The 12,704-nt window shown below is 49.0% G+C and overlaps 2 protein-coding genes across 3 annotated transcripts in view; one reads left to right on the top strand and one right to left on the bottom strand.

The window, feature by feature from the left end:
- Positions 1 to 2,937: 2,937 nt before the first annotated feature.
- LOC130152382 (WAS/WASL-interacting protein family member 1-like) lies at positions 2,938 to 8,404 on the bottom strand. Its single transcript, XM_056345885.1, has 4 exons — positions 8,317 to 8,404; positions 7,221 to 7,465; positions 5,905 to 6,167; positions 2,938 to 5,772 (listed from the first exon to the last, which is right to left on the bottom strand). The coding sequence occupies exons 1-4, from the start codon at positions 8,402 to 8,404 to the stop codon at positions 5,448 to 5,450; spliced, it is 921 nt and encodes a 306-aa protein (XP_056201860.1). The 3' UTR covers positions 2,938 to 5,447.
- FLRT2 (fibronectin leucine rich transmembrane protein 2) overlaps positions 5,769 to 12,704 on the top strand; it is a 65,434-nt gene continuing 58,498 nt past the window's right edge. Inside the window, exons 1-2 of one of the 2 annotated variants that reach the window (XM_056346514.1) lie at positions 5,769 to 5,918; positions 8,549 to 8,883. The gene's annotated coding sequence lies outside the window, so the exon portion shown is untranslated. The remainder of the gene's footprint in view (positions 5,919 to 8,548; positions 8,884 to 12,704) is intronic. The other variant, XM_056346517.1, reaches the window with a different exon arrangement.

The raw sequence follows: 12,704 nt of genomic DNA, 5'->3' as shown, positions 1-12,704 counted from the left end.
TTTCCCAGTTCTGTTGTAGCGTGGAAATGAACTTAAGAAAAAAATCTGCTGGTACTAGCGACTAAATATTCTTCATAGCATCGGTGTAGTAAGTAGCCTCATACCTTTTGAGCAGCCCATCTCTGCTTCCACATAGCACACACCCCTCATTAAAGCACATCCCTTCTGTCCCCCTGCCAGCAGGCCATGGTTACCTGGATGGGTGCTGAACTTTTCCCTGCTTCAGTGGTTCTCATTAGAGATCCTTGTTCCTTCTAACAACATCTTCCCTACGTCTAAAAGGCAATGCCTTCCTGTTCATAAAGAGGTTACTGAAAAGAGCTCCCTGTTACTAGATATTAAGAAAAAGTTTAGTGCTGCAAAGAATTAAGCTGGTGCCCTGCGTTCCGAAACTGATGAAGAGTTGTTGACTGCTGTGACAACCTTCTTATCCCCCTCAGTCCACAAATCTGTGACGTGGGTGCTTTACACTGCTGAAAACCAAGACAAATGGTTTCACAAGATATTTTCACTGCCTCAGAATCCTCTCAAAGACCTGAAAGCTTACTGCCAATTTATCAGGATTCAAAACAGATACCATCTGCCGAGTCATTCTGCCTGGGCCTTTTTTTTCCCCCCCTTTCCTTTCAGGTAATCAGTCTGTACCACGGTGACATGCTTTTCTGCCCTCTAGTAATAGCCCCTGGATAGGAACCTTCTGGCACAGCAGCATGCAAAGACTATTGCTCATTTATTTCTGAGTTTGGAGGTGCAATCACGTAGCCTCTAATTCTTGACCTTGATGGTCAGTGTAATGGCTTTATACCTCCTCCTTTAGGTAATTGAAACCAATTTTCCTTTTCACCTATCCATTTTACGACAATATTTTCTAAAATATATAAGCAGGAAGGATTAGGAAAGGCTTTGCAAAATGTCATTACCTCTTTATCATAATCAAGGGATTAATCCAGAAAAAGAAAAAATCAATAAATTTCAATAGAAAATCTACATTCTCCTTTGTATCTTATTACACGTAATTAGTTTATACCGGAATTGAAAAAGAGTTAACAACGGTTGTCAGCCAGAGCTCAGGGTTCTTTAAAACATTGTAGAATGAAGTTTGCTAGCCTTGCCTAAAGTGCTGCATGGAAATCAGGCAGCTATAAAGCCATAAGACCCGTGCTGTGAGCCCTGGGGGCTACATGGTAAGCTGTAGCAATTTTTTTTAGGCTCTCTTTCTTTACATAATATTAAGACACTTTGACCAGGCTAATTGTTTTAAAACAGTTTTCTCCTGTACAACTTTTATAAAGCTCAAAACTCTAAAATCTGTCCATTCCTGTTTATTGAGCTGAAAGAAAACTGGTTCTGCTTAGAACATCCAGAGGTGCTCTTCCGTAATTGCAACAATCCCCTTGAAAATACAAGAAGTTACAGAAAGGGACTCGACAGAGACAAAAGTGGAAGAATGATTTTAGCTTGCTGAACCTGTGGATAAGAAAGTACAAATGAATCTGGTTTTTTTAATCAGTAGAAAATTAGAATGAGTGAGCTCTTGAAGTCCCTTGGGAGATAGGGCAGATGGCCTTGTGATCAGAAAGTGATGCTTTTTCTAGAGTAGATTGATAGTCTGCCTTCTAGCCTTCTCCACTTGGAATAAAAGAAGAGCGATGAATGCAAAAGGGGCAACTTAATGAATGCTGCGCAGCTTGCACTGGGCTGGTGTTTTGGTTCTACATGGTGCAGCTAGAGTATGTCTGGTAGAAGCATGTGGAGTTGTTTTCCAGAAACATAAATTTCCAGTAACAGAACCAGAGATGGAAAACTTTCCTTTATTTTAAAAGCTGCCTATGGCAATGAAAAAGACCTTAATGATTTTGCTTAGAACATGTTAAAGAGAAAACTCACGTGGGCCATTTGTATGCTATTCACAAGGTTTTCCTTATGCCTTCTACTCACACCTTGGTAAGTAGTTAGGTCAATCATAAATGAACTTTTTTTACCCCCCCCCGTGTGTGTTGATTTCAGCCAGTTGCTTTTCTGGTTATTCTATTTTTCCCTTGCATTTTGCATACATTAAAAAAACAAAGAACCAATGTATAACCATGTCTAATGATGCTGGTTGCTTATGTCCATGATGATTTAGCCATTTCAATTACCTAAATTTCATCAGATGCAAATAATTAGCTGGATTAATCTATATTTGTGCAGCTGTTTTCAGTGTGAAAATTAAGGTGAGCAACCAGCAATTTATACATAGAATTTTGTCCTCCCTATAGACTTTTTGCTTAAAATAAGATGGCGTGATATGTGATGCAATTTGTCATAGTTTACTTTGGTCACAAAATGTGGTCAGAAAAATAGACTACTTATTGTTTCAGATATAATAAAATGTTACAGTCCAGTCCTCCTGTCTTACCTATTTATCTGTTTCCAACATGTCTATCGGATGGCGTCTGGGTAGATCTATTTTGATTTATACAAAATTTGACAGGAGTCTCTCCGGTTTTCAGAAGGGAAGGGAGGAAAAAAGAATTTCAACAGATTTCGACCAGCTTATTTCCTGATTTTATTGGAAATCAACTTGACAAACAGGCTGCAAACAGAAAAACTTGGAACATCCTCCTCAGTCTTAAAGACAAAAAAACCAACCCAAAATTCTATAAGGCTCCGGGATTCCTGTGTCTCCTGGGATAAGGCGGTGAAGGATGGCCAAAGGCAATCCATAGAAGCAGTTTATCATGACACTGTCAAAAGATAAATGCAGAAATCCTTGCAGTAAGGAGGGGAGAGCCTCGGCCAGGTCAAGGCTATGAAGTGCAGCAGCCCAAGGCACTGTGGTACTGTCACAGGCTGACACCCAACACAGACAGGTCAAAGCCCAGCAGGCAACAGTGGGTGAAGGGAAAGGGGGAGACAAGAAAGCACCGATGAGAAACACCACAAATAAGAACAGTCTAATGGCATACTTAAGTTTTATTATTAATTCTATTTGAAAATCAAATCCAATCCCTACTTTCCAAAATAGTAGAAATTTACCATTTGAGTCATATCACAAACTCTGCCAAAGGCTGTTTCAGAACCAGTATGGTAATTTGCTTTTCAGCTTGCCACAGAAGTGAGAGCCCAGAGAAAAGAGACATGGGGTGTTGGTGTTCCCTGGTCTAATGTAGTTCTAGCTCAAGTGCTTCACTTGTTTGATTGCAGTGAAGAGAAACACATTCATAACTTCATCTTGTCTAGAATTCAGTACAATATAACAATATCTTCATAACTCATTTGTCTGCTATTCTAAATGCCCCTTTCCCTTCCTTTTTTCCTTCCCTCCCCTTCCTCAAAGCCTTTTTTTTAAAGCAGCTGATTTTCCCAAATTTGATGAAGAATTCACCTTGTCATTGCCGCCCCCCCCCCCCCCCCCCTTCCATCAGCTGCACGAATTTAAGGCCTGACCCCCAATTTGACATGATTGACAAGACCTGGGCATCACTCAGTACGTTTCAGACCAACCAGCCCCCCCCCCCCCCCCCCCATTACAGAATCACTTCCAGTGCCTTTTCCCGGCTCCCCTGCAGCTGCAGAAATCACTTTAACGATACAGCTGGGGGTAAAAAAAAAAAAAAAAAAAAATTATGGAAAAGACTCTGATTTTTATAATCTTCCTTAATGTTACCCCATTTCACATTCTGTTTCAAATAAGTGAGGTGGCGTTGCGGCTCGGAGGACCACCACCGCGGGCTGGCCACCCTGCGTGCCCCCAGCCCGTGCGGGAGCGCCCTCGCTGTACCGCCTTTTCGGCTGCCTTTCCCCACGCCGGGCGGTTTGCTAACACACACACACACTTATATCGGGGGTGGGGGGGAAGCTGTTGTGTGCAGCCCGAGCCATCGGGGGTGGGGTGGGGGGGGGGGGTGTCCCGGTCGCCCAGCGCTGGGCTCTGCTGCCCCCTGCGCCGCGCCGCCGGCGCTGCAGCCCGCCCCGCTCCGCGCCCGCGGAGCCCCGCTGCGCGCCCGCCTGCCCGCCGGCCTCAGCCCGGCGGCTGCGCCCACCTCCCCGCTTCTGCCCCCCAACGTTACAAACGGGATGAGGCTATATGCAATATCTAAAGGGGTTCTTTTTGTTTGGCTTTTTTTCCTTTTTTTTGGGGGGGGGGGAGGGGGGTATTCTTTCAAATAGGTCTATTTGCCTCTTCTTAAATTCCAAACCTAAAAATGTGGGTGGGAGGAGGTTTGGTTTGGGTTTTTTTGTTTGTTTTTTTTTTTTTTTCCCTGCTCGTTGGCTTATTGTAGGGTTCTTCTCCTTCCTCGGCCAGCCTTACCTTACCCAGCTCAGGAGGCCAGAGTCCCCTTGGCCCGCAGGGGCCATTGCCTCCGTGTCCTCCCCGCGGGGTGACCCCCGGGGCGCTGGAAGGAGGTCCCGGCAGCCCAGCCCACCTCCAGGCTCTCAGTGTTCAGCTGCACTTAGAGGTGGTCGTATGTGTTTGTCCCCCTTATTTTGTTTTTATTCGGGGTGTGTGTGGGGGGTGTGCAGGGAAGGGTGGCAAACATCATAATTTCCTGAAAATATATAAAAAAGAATATTAAAAAAAAAAAACCAACCACAAAAAACAATGGAGTTTGCTAGTTTCCTTCTTTCCCCTTCCACATCTTTGTGTTGCAGCGCTCCAGCGTTGTCTTGACATCAGGCTCCAGGCTGGTGGTGCTGAGTTTGGAAAGCTTTCATGCACTTCATTTCATCTTTGAATTGCACATGCTTTTTCTCTCATTTTTAAGCTCTCTTCTGCTTCGAAGGAAACATGTTCTGACATGCTGGAGTTTGCTGGTGGTAAATATTTCCTTTGACTACAAAGTGCATGTGTGAAAAAGGCTTTCTGGTTGGTTTGTTGTTGGTTTTTTTTTTTTTCTATTTTTTTTTTCCATGGAAATATGTTTCTTTCTCGCTTGCTCCTTTCTCTGCTGTTATTAATAACCTGTAAACGTGCTGAATCCGGAGGTCTGAGTGAAATAGCTCATGCGGAGCTGTACTTTCAGCCACACCACGCTGAGGAAGGTGTAGAAGCTCTGTGTATGTGTGTGCGAGGGATCCGTGCCATGAGTGTGACAGTTTCCATACCAGACTCGGTGACAAAGTAGGGACCACAGGTGAGTCCCCAAGAAAGCTGCTTTGCCGAGAGGACTTTTTTTTTTTTTCTTCTTTTTTTTTTTTTTTTTTCCTCCGGCCCCTAACCAGAGAGCAGTGTTCAGCTCTCCAACTGCTCCCCAGTTGGCGGTTGTGATTTATTTCAACTGAAAAATAAAATAATAATGAAATGAAATCAAGACTAGCGAATGGCACGTAACTGAAAGCCGCCGGGCGAGCAGCCGGCTGCGCTGCCCCTCGCACCAGCGCATCCCCAGGCCTGCGGGCTCGGCGGCCGGGCGAGAGCAAGGGCTGCAAAGGGTTAAGCCGCTGACTCGCTCGCTAGGCAAAGTTTAAGGAAGACTATGCCCGAGGCTGGGCGCGCCGCAGCCCCGCGGCTGGGACCGGTCCCCCTCGCTGCGCAGCGGAGCCGCTCGGGCGGCCGGCGGGGAGCGGGGCCGGCGCGGCCGTGAGGGCGCTCCGCCGCGCTGCGCCCCAGCCGCCGCTGGGAGAGGAAGGCAAGGGAATTCCGAGGCGTTTAACCGCTTTCCCGGGGTGTTCCTCCGTGTCATCGGTGGGGGGACGGGGTCAAGTGACCGGCTGGACGAGCAGCTTGGCAAGACAATTTCCTTCCTCCTTTCCTTGAGAGAAACCTTGCGTGATGGTGTCCGTTGGCAGCTATGGAAAGCAGAGACCTTGGCAGTGATCCCTAAAATCATACCATGCCGGAGCCCAGCGCTTCGGTCACTTTAGTCCCTTTCAACCTGCCGGACCCGGTGGGCTTTGGGTGACCAAGCGAGGAGGACCCACCTCCGCAGGAGCAGGTAACGGCTGGTCGAGTCATCTCCTTGGCTTGACACCCTCTTGATTTGACCGAAGTGTGTCTCGAGTGTCTCTGATGTGAAGCGTGGGCTGGGTGAGGGGCCAAGGGCAGGAGGGGGCCGGGCGTGAGCCCCCCTAGCCCCTCTGGGGCAAGGCAGCAGGAGTTTGTAGTATCCCCCGTGATTTGGGGGCACAGGGAGCAGAAATGCCTGGCTGGGATCGACAAAGCTCTGTGTGTCGGCGACAGGTTGCTAATATCGGGGAACGTGGAGAAAGAAGGGACGGATGGACAGAGGACGAGAAAGATTTATAAGGGGGGCTGTTTTTTTTTTTCCACGAAAAAATGCACCGCTCGTCTATCAGCTTCGGGAAAGGGATATAAATCATCCTCAAATAAGAGCTTTGAAAAGTATGCAGAGCCTTAAAAAAAAAAAAAAAATAAAGACAGGTCCTAAAAAGTCAAAAAAGACCCAGAACAGCCTTTGATCAACGTCGTTCATTTGCCTCTAGACCCTGCGGGGCTCCTGATGCTTTCATCCCTGGGAGCAGCGAGCAGCCCTCCCTCCAAGCCGGGGGTACAGGCTCTCCCCGCGGGCTGACCCGTGCCAGACCCGCTCCTTCCCGGCCGGCTGAGCCCCGCCGGGGGGTTAGGACCCCCCCACCTCCATCCCGGGGGCGTACCCCGGACCCCGAGGCAGAGGTGTCGGGAGGGGAGCGGGCTCGTCCTCAACTCCTTCCCCCTCGCCGAGTCCCCTGAGAAATGCCGGGGTACCTGCGCTCCCCGTTCCGCGCATCCCCAGCACTCAGCGCACCCGCGTAGGTGAGGGCGCAGCCTCTTCTCCGGGCAGGGCGGCTCGGGGCTGGCTGTTAAGGAGCGGGGTGAGGTGGGGGGGGTCATAAGCCCCCTTGGACGGCAGGGTGCGGGGGGGGCCAGGAGCCGGGCTGGGCTGACCCTCGCCGGGCTGGTCGGTACGGCTTGTTAAACCTTTGAAGTCGTGAATAATTTAGCCCCCCACCCCACCCCCCAGCGAAGGAGGTGCGGAGACAATGGCGAGTGATTCAGCTTTTGAGCTGAAAATGCAAGCTAGCGAGCAGCCGGGGGTGAGGGAGAAGCAACCCCCGAGGCATTTCGGTTGCTTTTTCTGTTTCCTCGACACATGGCATTGATCAGCTCTTCTCTCCTCTCCCCACCCCTCCCCAGCCCCTCTCTTAAAGTAACTCGCAGCAAACGCCGCATTGTGCGTTTTCTGTACTAATGGAGGAGTTTCGAGGCAAATTCTCCTCGCGCACAACCCCCGTCCTACCTTGGAGGGCTGTATCCTATCGCCCGGGTGCTTCTCGGTGTTAAAATAGTCCTGCCTTTGCGTGGGCTTGGCAGGGCAGGGCAGCGGCTTAGCGGGGAACGGGGCGGCAGAGGAAGGGTTACCCCGAAAAAAGCGCAGGCAGCCCGGGATGCGCGCACACACATGAACGCGCACACATGAACGCGCACACGCACTGGCTGAGCACCGGAGGGGGGGCGGGGGGTGTGGGGGGGTGGGTGTTAGCGCTTTAGGGCAAGAGGCGGTTTCTCCAGCGGTTTATAAAGTCTTTCTGCCTGATGATGGAAATCAGACGGAATACTAAAGGAGGTCCGTCTCTTCCCTGAGGGTTGGACTTTCTTTTATTCTGTGTTATATGTATTGAGTACTGCTATTGCCTACCTAAAAGTTCGCGGAGGGCGGGGGGAGGGGGTGAGGCGGGCTTGGCGGCGGCTGCACATGAAATATCGCCATGTTGGTGGAGAACACGGCTGTAATTACTGCCGGCGAGGGCATCTCCCTGCTAGGACCGCAGCTCGGGGAGTTTTCCAGCTCCCTCCTCGGATCCTCCCCGCCAGAGCCCGGGAGCGCGCCGGGCAGCCGCGGGGAGGCGGGGGGGGGGGGGGGGTCCGCGGGCTGCGTAACCCCCGCGCAGCACCGCCCGCTTGCTTCCCCTCGCTGCGAGGAGGAGAAGGAGGGGAGGGCGAGTCCAAAGGGAGGGAGGGAGGGAGGGAGCTAAGCTGCCTTCAGCAAGCAACGGGTTAAAAGCGGGAAAGAAAAAAAAAAAAAAAAAGGGAAAGAGAAAAAGAGAAAACCTAGCCTGACTTTGCCTCTTGGAAAGCTTTAGGTTGCAGCCCTGCCTTCCAAGCATTCTTTAAACTAGAAATGTGGGAGGGACTCCAGGAGAGAGAGAGAGATGGCTATCAACTGAATTCATTACTGTAAACATCTCCCTGGGGTGTCAGGCAGGGAGGAAAAAAAGGCACGACTTACATTAGCAGGGAATAGTCAGATCTGAGGCATCATTACTGCTAAGACCAGCCTGCAATCCCGGCTGGAGGCAGGCTCAGGACTTGGAGAGAGCCAGACACAGACTCACACGCATACTCACAGATACGTGTCCGATGCCTTCTCCGACTTCCAGGGGTCCTGGGTCTTCGCGCCTGCTCCTCATGTGATCCTTTCATCATTTCCAGAGGACAGAAAGAGAGAAAAAAAGAAAGCAAGAACCCCCAAGACCAGGCGTACCCGCGGTCCCTTCCCGTTTTTGTTTTGGTTTGGTTTTTTTTTTTAACTTTTTTTTTTTTTTTTTTTTTTTTTAAATACGGGAGAAGGAGGACCGGCGGGGGGAAGAGCGAGCGAACCGAGGAGAGAAAGTGCGTTGGGGATGCCAGAGCCGCGGGCTGCGCGCCGGCGGCGGCGGTGGCGGAGCCGGGGGGAGGACGATGCCGCTGCCTCCTAAGGGCGGAGGAAGGCGCGGGAGGCGCGGGGGTCGCTCCGCAGCGGCGGCCGGCGGGGAGCGGGGCCGGCCGGGAGCGGCGCTGCGCGGCGCGGAGGGCGGCGGCCACCCCCGAGGAGCGGCGGCGGAAAAGTTTTGGTGCGGGGGGCCAGAGGCGCGGAGGGGGATTATGATCGGTGCCGGCGAGGGATTCCCAGACACCGCCAGGTACAGTTGGGATTTCATTTTTCTATTTTTTTAAATTATTTTTTATTATTATTTTACTTTCCTCCTTCCTGCTAATTCCAGCCCCGGGCGATTTAAAGCCGCGGAGCTCTTTGCCTGCCCCGGGAAGGCGAAGTTAAGGAGCCGTGGGTCAGGTGGGGTGTCAGGAATCTCGCCTCCGCATCGTTAGAGCCCCGTGGCTGCGAGTGCGCGGCGCCGGGCACGGGCACACGCACACACACACAGACCCGCACACACACGCACACACACACACATTTATGAATGGCCGGCAGCAAGCGCTCGCAGGGTCCCCGGGTGCGGGGGTCAGCAGCGGGACCCCCGGCTGGCAGCGTGGTCCCGGATCCCTTGTCACATCCCGGGAAGGTGCCGAGCCCGGCCCCCAGCCCTCCCCCCCCCCCCGCCGCCGAAGCGCTCCGGCAGCTGCCCCTGCTGCAGGGACCGGCAGGGAGCCGGTGTCAGCACCGCTCGGCCCCGGGCGGGAGGTGGGTTGGAGAAATGGGACCTGGAAAGGTGAGACTCGCTGGGGGAGAGGCAGCCGCCTTAGCTGGGAGCTCAGGGATCCACCCGGAGAGCGGGGAGCTGCGCCCGGCGGCAGGATCCATCAAATCCCCAGCGGCAGCCACCGGAGCGGGGCTGGGGCGGGGGGGGGGGGGGCGGCCGAGGTTAAGGGAGCTGAATCAGGGCTTCGGCGGACTAAGGAGACCCTTAGAGACCTGGTGAATTAGTCGGTGTGGGCTGGCAGGATGATAACAGATCCTGCGGGGTGCTGGGGGTGGTGGTGGTGCAGTGGTGGTGGTGGTGACGACAAAAAAATACCAGATAGCGAAAAGAAGTCAAACAGCTGAAAAGCCCTCTGTGGAGCATGTGGTGGAACCCCAAAACATACACAGAAATCTGCTGCAAAGTGAGAGAGTAAGGCTCTCCACCTTCTTTTTGGAGTGGGAATCAGTCAGCAGGAGCTTTTAATTAATTTTAATGGAGGAAATCTGTTGTAAGGATTACAATAAGCTAATAAATCCAAGGCACAAATCCGTGTAAATTCCCGTTCTGTGTGTGGAAGGTACTGATTAGGTTTGTTCAGATGCTGCCTCTTGTGATGCAGAGCTCGGCTAGATAGAAAGGGAGAGGTTCCTTGTATGAGGAGCAGGAAAAGATACTAGAGCAAGTCAGAGCTCTCTCTCTCGCGCACACACACACACACACACACACACACAGAGAAAGGCAGGGGGTGGGTTAAAGAGAGGTGTATTTAATGCATCTAACTTTATGGTGCTTGCAAGGAAATTAAACCAGTTTAGAGACTGAGACCGGTTGCTGCTCGGGTTTAAAAACCCCAACCAACCAGAGAAAAAAAAACAACCCACAAACCACCACCAAAAAAACCTAACCACAAACTTCCATGGGCTTAATTCCTTGCTTCATTCACCAGCGTGGCCTTTCTCCAAGAGCACCTTTATATATTTGTAGTTTTAGAGGAAGTTAATGAATTGGTTTTAGCTATATGTATTTTTGGAAGGAGAAAAATCCATCCTGGCATTTTTTCAGAACACTTGATAGCCACCGTACCTATACCTCTATCCACCTTTCTTTCCTTTCTTCATTTCAGGAGTCAATGTATGCAATGTTATCACTGAGACAGGATCTTTGCATAATGAAAAAGATACAACAGATATTATTTGAAAGTCACCACTCCTAAGTGACAAAAGTGATATTAAAATGTTAGTGTCGATCTTCCTGAAAATTGCATGACAGGAGAGATTGCAAGCAGCATTACTGCTTGTCGGAGGTTTGCTATTTGCATGGTTGTTTTCTACCCTGATACGGTAGTGAGGCAGTTAAAAGTAAGAGAGTGCAGGCCTGGAGTACTGTAGGTGAAGCAAGTCGGAGCACTGTGTAAATACAGTGTCTGTAAAACTACCTGTGACCGGACCAGTGCTTTCCAAAGTCCAAGGCTGCAGCAAGAAGCGGTGCTGGAAGACACCCAGCAGTCTTAAAAGAGTCGCTCCTCGCATACACATACACCCGGTATTTTGTATAAGGTGATGTTATCTGTGCTTGGCTTTGAGAGTCTGGATCTAATTTGAGCCACTGTCACAAGTCACATTTATATCCTGGCCTGCTGGATAGTTTGATTTAGGATGTAGACGTATCTCCTTTGCGCAACCCTACACCCTCCCAGTTGGAATCTGCATTACATAGGCTATGGTTTCCTTCGAGAATCAAGAATGTACTTGCCTTTCACAGCTTAAAATAGCAGTATCTAAAATGTAGGATGTTATTAGGGCTGACTTCCCTACCCTTCCCGCAGAACAGAAGGAGACACAGTTTTACCAAGTCAGGAAAGCAAAAAGGAGTTCAAACAAGCATCACTATCAGGCTTTACCTGTACTGCACTTTCTATTTAAAGGACTAGAAAGGCGGCACACTTAAGATAATATTGTTTCCAGGAAGGTGAGAGCTTTATTTCTTAGTCATTTCTGCTACCTCTTTAATCTCAAAATGAGTTCATTTTTCACTAGATTACTTTAAATGTAACTTCCAGCCTTTTAGCAGGCAGATTCAAATCCAGTCCATTAGTGACCTCTATCTGTGAGAAGTGTATAGTCAATGGTGGGCGCTTTTTTTCTCCTTTTTCTTCACCGTAGTCGTTGGAAACACAGGCTTTAAATTGTTTTGGTCTTTTATACCTGTGAATCACCTAGCTTGTCAGGTTATCAACGTCACATCCATTACGGGCAATGAGATTTCCTAGTGTTTTAAACAGGAAAACAAGAAAACCAAACTCCAGTTCCAAACACGAATCCAGAACCTGAAAAGAACTCTAAATCCATCCCAGCCAGTCCAGTGACAATGCGATGAACATTTGCAAAAATCTGAAAATTAACAAGTGTCCAGTGGTATTAGACACCAGTAATAAAGGAATCACATTTATGTTTGTCTGGTGGTTTAATACTCACTCTGAAGCAGGCTGACCCGATGTGAAATTTTATTGCCCCTGAGTGCTTACATAATAACTGAAACTTGAGACAAACACTCAGACCAGATATACCATAAGTAGACTTTATAGTAGCAGGGTGTTTAAAAAAATGTAAAAAAAACCCCAACCCAACCCCAAATCCAGCTGTGTCTATATTAGGAATACATGTCAGAGATCAAGGAAAAGGGGGTCTTTATAGACAGATGGTCTCTTTTAGGGGATTATTAAACCCAGCTTCCCAATACTAATTTGTCTCCTGTTTATATCCACAGCTATATTCCGTGTTTTAGTTAGTGATTGTAAATGGCAGCTGAGGTCTTGATCAGCAATATCTTTGGGTAGGTGACTAGCATTGTTTGACATTTCCCAGATTGTAGTTGATTACCTCAGCGCCTGGTAATATGATGGTTTTAGGTGTTTCCTTCCTTCCCCCTTGGGCAGTCTTTTTAGGAGACTTTCTGCCAACGCTTTTTATTTATTTCCTCAAGAAACCAAAAGTGCTGGAACTTGCCCCAGAGGTATAAAAATTGCTTTTTCTTTTCTTTTGGTAAAACAAATATTTGTATTTTTTTTTGTTTTATATGTATAAAAAAGAATAATACATAGTTATTATTGTAAAGAAGGCTAATTTAACATACACTGAAGATAGGAGCTTTAGTTCCCCTACAGCTATGTGTAACCTACACCTTTCAAATAATTGACTACTTTTAAAGACAAACAACCACAGAAAATCATAATTAAAATATGTTTCTTGAGAGGCATGTTTTATTCATTTAAAACAAACCTAAACCTTAATCCATAGGTAATACTCAGGAAAGAAACGTCT

The sequence above is a fragment of the Falco biarmicus genome, chromosome 7, assembly GCF_023638135.1.
Source record: "Falco biarmicus isolate bFalBia1 chromosome 7, bFalBia1.pri, whole genome shotgun sequence".
NCBI lineage: Eukaryota > Metazoa > Chordata > Aves > Falconiformes > Falconidae > Falco > Falco biarmicus.
The sequence above is the reverse complement of the archived record's forward strand: the minus strand, read 5'-3'. Positions and strand labels throughout refer to the sequence as shown.

What these genes read in the sequence shown, in the direction of transcription:
- LOC130152382 (XM_056345885.1), bottom strand. Translation starts at nt 8,404, where the DNA reads ATGAAAGGATCACATGAGGAGCAGGCGCGAAGACCCAGGACCCCTGGA. An exon ending in ATAGGATACAGCCCTCCAAG is followed by an intron (nt 6,168 to 7,220) that starts GTAGGACGGGGG and finishes CCCCGATATTAG; the next exon opens with CAACCTGTCGCCGACACACA. An exon ending in CGTTACCTGCTCCTGCGGAG is followed by an intron (nt 5,773 to 5,904) that starts GTGGGTCCTCCT and finishes TGCTTTCCATAG; the next exon opens with CTGCCAACGGACACCATCAC.